This window comes from Podarcis muralis, chromosome Z (assembly GCF_964188315.1).
Source record: "Podarcis muralis chromosome Z, rPodMur119.hap1.1, whole genome shotgun sequence".
NCBI classification, from domain to species: domain Eukaryota; kingdom Metazoa; phylum Chordata; class Lepidosauria; order Squamata; family Lacertidae; genus Podarcis; species Podarcis muralis.
The window spans coordinates 102,501-112,500 of record NC_135673.1 but is presented as its reverse complement, the minus strand read 5'-3'; the positions used below and the strand labels follow the sequence as shown (position 1 = coordinate 112,500).

Genomic DNA, 10,000 nt, shown 5'->3' with positions numbered 1-10,000 from the left:
CATTATTTATTATTATTATTATTATTATTATTATTATTATTATTATTATTAATATTATTAATATTATTATCATGCATTTCATTTTCTTGCTAGGCCTACAGGCTGATGCAAATCAAGTCTTCTGATTTATTATTATTATTATTATTATTATTATTATTATTAATATCATCTATTTATCTAGTTATTATTATAAATCTATATTATTATTATTATTATTAGCATCATGTATTTCTGGCGCATTTCATTTTCTTGCTGTTGCAAATCAAGTCGTCTGATTTATTATTATTATTATTATTATTATCATTATTATCATCATTATTAATATCATCTATTTATCTAGTTATTATTATAAATCTATATTATTATTATTATTATTATTATTATTATTATTATTATTATTCATTTTCTTGCTGTTGCAAATCAAGTCTTCTGATTTATTATTATTATTATTATTATTATTATTATTATTATTATTATTATTATTATCATGCATTTCATTTTCTTGCTAGGCCTACAGGCTGATGCAAATCAAGTCTTCTGATTTATTATTATTATTATTATTATTATTATTATTATTATTATTATCATCATCATCATCATCATCATCATCATCATCATCCTTAATATCATCTATTTATCTAGTTACTATTATAAATCTATATTATTATTATTATTATTATTATTATTATTATTATTAGCATCATGTATTTCTGGCGCATTTCATTTTCTTGCTGATGCAAATCAAGTCGTCTGATTTATTATTATTATTATTATTATTATTAATATTATTATTATTATTATTATTATTATTATTATTATTATTATTATTATTAATATTATTATCATGCATTTCATTTTCTTGCTAGGCCTACAGGCTGATGCAAATCAAGTCTTCTGATTTATTATTATTATTATTATTATTATTATTATTATTATTATTATTATTAATATTATTATTATTATTATTATTATTATTATTATTATTATTATTATTATTATTAATATTATTATTATTAATATTATTAATATTAATAATATTTCCCCAGGAATTGGCCCACCTTCCCGTCGTCCTGGACGACCTGCAGAGGCGGGTGGAAGTCTACCAGGTGGAGCTGCAAGGCGTGCGCCTCATGACCCTCGACACGACCGAAGCCATGGAGGCCGCCCAGGTGAGGGACTAATAATAATAATAATAATTAATTAATTATCAATATTATCAATTAATAACTATGAATGATCGATGTGATGAACTAACAGGCCGACATGCTGCACACCGTCCGATTCTCCCATCATTACTAGCACTGAAGGACCCTTAAAGGACAGCGAATGAGAATTCATTAACCATTATTATTATTCATTAATTCATTATGAATTAAGGATCAATATTATTAATTAACAGGCCGACCTCTATCCTGTCCTATCCTCTTCTCATAGCATTAATAATCCCGAAGGATCCCTAAAGGACAGCGAATAATAATTCATCATTCTTATTAATTAATAATTATTAATTATCGATATTATTCATTAATAATTATGAATTAATGATCAATATTATTCATGAACAGGCCGACCTCTATCCTGTCCTATCCTCTTCTTATAGCATTAATAATCCCGAAGGATCCCTAAAGGACAGCGAATAATAATTCATCATTCTTATTAATTAATAATTATTAGTTATCAATATTATTCATTAATAATTATGAATTAATGATCAATATTATTCATGCACAGGCCGACCTCTATCCTGTCCTATCCTCTTCTCATAGCATTAATAATCCCGAAGGATCCTTAAAGGACAGCGAATAATAATCCATTATTAATTATCAATATTATTCATTAATAATTAATAATTGATATTATTAATTAACAGGCCGACATCTATCCTATCCTATCCTCCTCTTATAGCATTAATAATCCCGAAGGATCCCTAAAGGACAGCGAATAATAATTCATCATTCTTATTAATTAATAATTATTAATGATCGATATTATTCATTAATAATTATGAATTAATGATCAATATTATTCATGAACAGGCCGACCTCTATCCTGTCCTATCCTCTTCTCATAGCATTAATAATCCCGAAGGATCCTTAAAGGACAGCGAATAATAATCCATTATTAATTATCAATATTATTCATTAATAATTAATAATTGATATTATTAATTAACAGGCCGACATCTATCCTATCCTATCCTCTTCTTATAGCATTAATAATCCTGAAGGATCCTTGAAAGACAGCAAATAAGAATTCATTATTCTTATTATTATCCAATCATTATTAATTATCAATATTATTCATTAATAATTATTAATGATCAATACTATTAATGAACAGGCCGACATCTATCCAATCCTATCCTCTTCTTACATCATTACTAATACTGAAGGATCCTTAAAGGACAGCGAATAATAATTCATTCTTATTATTAACCAATCATTATTAATTATCAATATTATTAATAATTATGAACTAATGATCAATCTTATTAATGAACAGGCCGACATGGTGCACGCCGTCCTATTCTTACATCATTACTAATACTGAAGGATCCTTAAAGGACAGCGAATAATAACTTCATTATTCTTATTAATCCATCATTATTAATGATCAATATTATTCATTAATAATTATTAATGTTATCCTATCCTATTCTCTTCTTACATCATTACTAATACTGAAGGACCCCTAAAGGACAGCGAACAGTAATCCATCATTCTTATTAACCAATCATTATGAACGATCAATATTATTAATTAATAATCATTAATAATCAATATTATTAAGTAATAATTATTAATGAACACACCGACATGCTGCACACCGTCCTATTCTTACATATTCTTAATAATCCTGAAGGATACTTAAAGGACAGCGAATAAGAAATTCATTATTATTATTATTAATCAATGATTATGAATTAATCATTAATATGATTAATTAATAATTATTAACTGGCAGGCCGACATGCTGCACACCGTCCTATTCTTACATATTCTTAATAATCCGGAAGGATACTTAAAGGACAGCGAATAAGAAATTCATTATTATTATCAATCAATGATTATTAATTAATCATTAATATTATTAATTAATAATTATTAACTGGCAGGCCGACATGCTGCACACCGTCCTATTCTTACATATTCTTAATAATCCGGAAGGATACTTAAAGGACAGCGAATAAGAAATTCATTATTATTATCAATCAATGATTATGAATTAATCATTAATATGATTAATTAATAATTATTAATTGGCAGGCCGACATGCTGCACACCGTCCTATTCTTACATATTCTTAATAATCCGGAAGGATACTTAAAGGACAGCGAATAAGAAATTCATCATTATTATTAATCAACGATTATGAATTAATCATTAATATGATTAATTAATAATTATTAATTGGCAGGCCGACATGCTGCACACGGTCCTATTCTCATATCTCAATACTGAATATACTAATCCCAAAGGACAGCCAAGAATAATTCACCATTCTTCTTCTTAACCAATCATTATTAATTACCAATATTATCGATGAATAATCATTAACGATCAATAGGCCGACATGCTGCACGCCGAGACGGAGCTGGTGGCCGAGAAGAAGTACCGGGACAACGCCCTGGGCGCCCAGAAGAAGCAGATCGAGAGGATCCGCGCCAAGGAGGCCGGCGAGCGGCACCGCCGGACGCTGGTGAGGCGGCGCCGGGAAACGTAGCGCGGGAAACGCGGCGCCAGGCGCCCGCTCTAACCACTGCGCTCTCCTCCCCACAGCAGGGCCGGCGGGACATGGACTTCCCTTCCCTGATGGGCCGCGAGGGGGTGAGAGGTGAGCAAGTGGCGCCTGGGAGTTGTAGCGCGCGGGGTCCGACTTGGGAGTTGTAGCGTGCGGCGCCCGGTCAGCTCCTGGGAGTTGTAGCGTGCGGCGCCCGGTCAGTTCCTGGGAGTTGTAGTGCGGGGCACCCGGTCAGTTCCTGGGAGTTGTAGCGCGGGGCGCCCGGTCAGTTCCTGGGAGTTGTAGCGCGCGGCGCCCGGTCACATCCTGGGAGTTGTAGCGCGCGGTGCCCGGTCAGCTCCTGGGAGTTGTAGCGCGCGGCGCCCGGTCAGTTCCTGGGAGTTGTAGCGCGCGGCACCCGGTCAGTTCCTGGGAGTTGTAGCGTGCAGCACCTGGTCAGCTCCTGGGAGTTGTAGCGTGCGGCGCCGGGTCAGCTCCTGGGAGTTGCAGCGTGCGGCTTGGGAGTTGTAGCGTGCGGTGCCCGGTCACCACCTGGGAGTTGTAGCGCGCGGGAGGCCGGCTTGGGAGTTGTAGCGCGCGGCGCCCGGTCACCTCCTGGGAGTTGTAGCGCGCAGCGCCTAGTCTCCGCCAACAAGGCTGCCTTGACTTCCCTTCCCTGATGGGCCGCGAGGGGGTGAGAGGTAAGGAGGCGCGGCGCCTGGGAGTTGTAGCGCGTGGCGCGGGAGTCGTAGCGCGCGGCGCCCGGTCTCCGCCAACAAGGCTGCCTTGGCTCCCCCTCCGTGATGGGGAGGAGAGGTAGAGGCTGGGGATGGCGGAGCGCCGCGCCTGGGAGTTGGAGCGCGCGGCGCCCGGTCAGCGCCTGGGAGTTGTGGCGCGCGGCGCCCAGTCACTCTGGGCCGCCTTGGCATGGACTTCCCCTCCCTTAGGGGCCGCTAAGGGGATGAGAGGGGAGCAAGGGGCGCCGCTTGGGAGTTGTAGTGCGCGGGAGTCTGACTTGGGAGTTGTAGCGCGCGGCGCCAGGTCAGCTCCTGGGAGTTGTAGCGCGCGGCGCCCAGTCCCCCCCTCTGGGCCGCCTTGACATGGACTTCCCCTCCCTTATGGGCCGCTAAGGGGATGAGAGGTGAGCAAGGGGCGCCGCTTGGGAGTTGCAGCGCGCGGGAGTCTGACTTGGGAGTTGTAGCGCGCGGCGCCCGGTCAGCTCATGGGAGTTGTAGCGCGCGGCGCCCAGTCACCCCCTCTGGGCCGCCTTGACATGGAGTTCCCCTCCCTTATGGGCCGCTAAGGGGATGAGAGGTGAGTAAGGGAGGAGTTGTAGCGCGGGGGAGTTGTAGCGCGCGGCGCCCGGTCAGCTACTGGGAGTTGTAGCGCGCGACGCCCAGTCAAGCCCTCTGGGCCGCCTTGACATGGACTTCCCCTCCCTTATGGGCCGCTAAGGGGATGAGAGGTGAGCAAGGGGCGCCGTTTGGGAGTTGTAGCGCGCGGGAGTCCGACTTGGGAGTTGTAGCGCGCGACGCCCGGTCACCTCCTGGGAGTTGCAGCGTGTGGCGCCTGGTCCCCCTCTCTCCTTACCTTATGGTAAGCGACCCGCTTGGGAGTTGTAGCGCACGGCACCTGGTCAGCTCCTGGGAGTTGTAGCGCACGGCGCCCAGTCACCCCCTCTTGGCCAACAATGACATGGACTTCCCCTCCCTTATGGGGGATGAGAGGGGAGCAAGGGGCGCCGCTTGGGAGTTGTAGCGCGCAGGAGTCCGGCTTGGGAGTTGTAGCGTGGCGCCCAGTCACCTCCTGGGAGTTGTAGCGCGCGGCGCCCGGTCACCTCCTGGGAGTTGTAGTGCGCGATTTTGGAGTTGTAGCGCGCGGCGCCCGGTCACTCTGGGCCGCCTTGGCATGGACTTCCCGTCCCTTATGGGGGATGAGAGGTGAGCAAGGGGCGCCGCTTGGGAGTTGTAGCACGCGGCGCCCGGTCTCCTCCTGGGAGTTGCAGCGCCCGGCGCCCGGTCCCCCTCTCTCCTTACCTTATGGGAGGGAAGCCAGGGCCGCCGTCCTGCTTGGGAGTTGTAGCGCGCTGGAGTCCGACTTGGGAGTTGTAGCGCATGGCGTCCGGTCAGCTCCTGGGAGTTGTAGCGCACGGCGCCCAGTCACCCCCTCTTGGCCAACAATGACATGGACTTCCCCTCCCTTATGGGGGATGAGAGGGGAGCAAGGGGCGCCGCTTGGGAGTTGTAGCGCGCAGGAGTCCGGCTTGGGAGTTGTAGCGCGGTGCCCGGTCACCTCCTGGGAGTTGTAGCGCGCCGCCCAGTCACCTGAGAGTTATAGTGTGCGGCGCCCGGTCCCCCTCTCTCCTTCCCTTATGGTAAGCCGTCCCGCTTGGGAGTTGTTGCGCGCGGGAGTCCGACTTGGGAGTTGTAGCGCGCGGCGCCCAGTCCCCTCCTGGGAGTTGTAGCGCGCGGCGCCCGGTCCCCTTCTCTCCTTCCCTTATGGTAAGCGACCCACTTGGGAGTTGTAGCGCGCGGTTGCGCTTGGGAGTTTTAGCGCGCGCGGCGCCCGGTCACCTCTTCCTCTCTCTCGAACCAGGCGCCCGGCTGGAGGGATCCAAGGCGCAGCTTGAGTACCAAAGCCTGGTGATGAGCGAAGTGGAGAAGATCAAGGCGGCCGTCCAGTGCTCCCATCTTTGGGTATTGTAGTTCGCGGCGCCCGGTGGGAAAGCTTGGGGGGGCGATCGATCATAATAATAATAATAATAATAATAGTAATAATAATACTAATAATGTATTACTATTATGATCGATAATAATAATAAAGAATGAATTATTGTTAGTTATTATTATTATTTATTATGATTAATAATAAGAAAAAATGAATTCTTCTTTCCTTATTTATTATGATTATCGATAATAATAAAGAATGAATTATCATTATTTATTATTATTATTTATTAGGGTTAATGGTAAATCATGAATTATTATTTTTTATTATCGATAATAATAATGAATTATCATTAGTTATTATCATTATTTATTAGGGTTAATAAGAAATCATGAATTCTTCTTTCATTATTTATTATGATTATCAATAATAATAAATACTGTAATGAATTATCATTGTTTATTATTATTATTTATTATGATTAATAGTAAATAATGAATTATTCTTTCCTTATTTATTATTATTATCGATAATAATAAATAATGAATTATCGTTATTTATTATTATTATTAATTATGATTAATAATAGTAAATCATGAATTATTTTCCTTATTTATTATTATTGATAAAAATAAATAATGAATTATTGTTGTTTATTATTATTATTTATTAGGGTTAATAAGAAATCATGAATTATTCTTTCCTTATTTATTATTATTATTGAGAATAATAAATAATGAGTTATTGTTAGTTATTATTATTATTAGGATTAATGGTAAATCATGAATTATTCTTTCCTTATTTATTATGATTATCAATAATAATAAATAATGAATTATCGTTATTTATTATTATTATTATTATTATTATTATTATTATTATTATTAATTATTATGAATAATAGTAAATAATGAATTATTCTTTCATTATTTATCATTATTATCGATAATAGTAAATAATGAATACTAAATAATGAAAGAATAAGAAGAATAAATAAATAGCATAATAATAATAAAGAATAAGAATAAGAAGAAATAATAATAAAGAAGAAAAATAATGCAGAATAAAGAATAAAGAACAATATTAAAGAAGAAGAAATAATGGGAATAATTAGAATAATAATAATAATAATAATAATAATAATAATAATAATAATAATAATAATAATATAATAATAATAATAATAATAATAATAATAATAATAATAATAATAATAATAATAATAATAAATACCCTAATAATAATAATAATAATAATAATAATAATAATAATAATAATAAATACCCTAATAATTGATTGCAAATAATAGTAAAGAAGAAGAATGAAAATTAATTAGCGTAATAAATCATTAATAATAAACAATAAATAAAACCCCTAATAATTGGTTGCAAATAAATCGCAACAACGATGACAAGAAAGAATACGAATAAAAATAAGAAATATTGCCCTAGGAATTGGCTACAAATAATAATAAATAACCAGAATAAGATGAATAATACATAAATAATAATAATAATAATAAATAAATAATAAACAAATAATAAATAATAAAATAAATATTTAAATAATAAATAATAAATAATAAATGGTTAATAATAATAATAATAATAATAATAATAATAATAATAATAATAATAATAATGGCTTCGGGGCCGTCGACCCGTCAATAACCAATAATCAATAATCAATAATCAATACCCGATTTCTCCCCCCCCCAGGACATCGCCGGCCGCTTCCTGGCGCAGCGCAAGTCGGAGGAGGACCTGCGCCAGCAGATCGCCGAGTCCGAGCGGCGCCGGCGGGAATCCCAGGCCCGCCTCCGGGCTTTGGAACTGGAACGGGCCGAGCTCAAGTTCCACCGGGCGCCGGGCGCCCTCAGGTACCGGGTTCGAGTCCCTTCCAGTGGCGGGGAGTTCCATAGGTCCCCAGGATAAAAACCGGGCGCTTCTCCCCCCTGCAGCTCCCAGAGGCTGGCGGAGGAACTGGGCGCCGCCTTGGAGGAGGAGAGCCGGCGCCTGGAGGAAGCGCGGCGCTACGTTTCCCAGAGCCAGGAGCTGCTGCTGCGCTTCGAGAACGGGGTCAACAACCTGGCGGTGCGGCTGTGCGGCGTCCCGGTGGCCGGGCAGGTAGGGAAACGACGGTTCCCAAAGGGGGTGGGCGCCGGCGCGCCCGGTGAGCCGTACTATGGTTCCCAGTGAGCCATACTATAGTTCCCAGTGAGCCATACTATGGTTCCCAGCGAGTTAGACTATAGTTCCCAGTGAGCCATACTATAGTTCCCAGTGGGGTGTACTATAGTTCCCAGTGGGACATACTATAGTTCCCAGTGAGGCATACTAGAGTTCCCAGTGTGGTCTACTATAGTTCCCAGTGGGACATACTATAGTTCCCAGTGAGGCATACTATAGTTTCCAATGAGCCATACTATAGTTCCCAGTAGTTTTCTATAGTTCCCAGTGCTCCATACTATAGTTTACATACTATAATTCCCAGAGCGCCATACTATAGCTTGCATACTATAATTCCCAGTGCTCCATACTATAGTTCCCAATGAGCCATACTATAATTCCCAGTGCTCCATACTATAGTTCCCAATGAGCCATACTATAATTCCCAGTGCTCCATACTATAGTTCCCAGTGAGCCATACTATAATTCCCAGTGCTCCATACTATAGTTCCCAGTGAGCCATACTATAATTCCCAGTGAGCCATACTATAGTTCCCAGTGAGTCATACTATAGTTCCCAGTGGGGTGTACTATAGTTCCCATGCTATGGTTCCCAGTGGGCCATACTATAGTTCCCAGTGCTCCATACTATAATTCCCAGAGCGCCATACTATGGTTCCTGGCGTGCCATACTGTAGTTCGCAGTGCGCCATACTATAGTTCCCAGTGAGCCATACTATATTTCCCAGTGCTCCATACTATAATTCCTAGTGCCCCATACTATAGTTCCCAGAACTATAGTTCCCAGTGAGCCATACTGTAATTCCCAGAGCGCTATACTATAGGTTGCATCATACTATAGTTCCCAGTGAGCCATACTATAGTTCCCAGTGAGTCATACTGAGCTGTACTATAATTCCCAGTGCCCCATGCTATAGCTCCCAGTGGCCATACTATAGGTTACATACTATAATTCCCAGTGCGCCGTACTATAGTTCCCAGAACTATATTTCCCAGTGAGCCATACTATAGTTCCCAGTGAGCCATACTATAGTTCCCAGTGAGCCATACTATAGTTCCCAGTACTCCATGCTATAGCTCCCAGTGGCCATACTGTGGCTTGCATACTATAGTTCCCAGTGCGCCATACTATAATTCCCAGAGCGCCACACTATGGTTTGCATACTATAGTTCGCAGTGCGCCATACTATAGTTCCCAGAACTATGTTTCCCAGTCAGCCATACTATAGTTTACATACTACGATTCCCAGAACGCCATACCATAGCTTGCATACTATAGTGCCCAGTGCGCCATACTATAGTTCCCAGAACTATGTTTCCCAGTGAGCCATTCTATAGTTCCCAGTGAGCCATACTAGAATTCCCAGTGGAACATACTATAGTTCCCAGTGACTCATACTATAGTTTCCAATGAGCCATACTAT

At 40.8% G+C, this 10,000-nt stretch overlaps 2 protein-coding genes across 7 annotated transcripts in view; both read left to right on the top strand.

The window, feature by feature from the left end:
- Positions 1 to 10,000, top strand: part of LOC144326136 (protein AMBP-like) — a 144,963-nt gene that overhangs the window by 48,796 nt on the left and 86,167 nt on the right. The gene's annotated exons all lie outside the window — the stretch shown is intronic.
- The window catches only part of LOC144326163 (coiled-coil domain-containing protein 183-like), a 23,213-nt gene that overhangs the window by 8,053 nt on the left and 5,160 nt on the right, over positions 1 to 10,000 (top strand). For 4 of the 5 annotated variants that reach the window (XM_077922448.1, XM_077922447.1, XM_077922445.1 and 1 more), the window contains 6 exons: positions 1,047 to 1,169; positions 3,568 to 3,699; positions 3,780 to 3,834; positions 6,316 to 6,416; positions 8,106 to 8,266; positions 8,348 to 8,513. In XM_077922448.1, coding sequence (XP_077778574.1) covers positions 1,047 to 1,169; positions 3,568 to 3,699; positions 3,780 to 3,834; positions 6,316 to 6,416; positions 8,106 to 8,266; positions 8,348 to 8,513 — 738 coding nt within the window. The remainder of the gene's footprint in view (positions 1 to 1,046; positions 1,170 to 3,567; positions 3,700 to 3,779; positions 3,835 to 6,315; positions 6,417 to 8,105; positions 8,267 to 8,347; positions 8,514 to 10,000) is intronic. The other variant, XM_077922446.1, reaches the window with a different exon arrangement.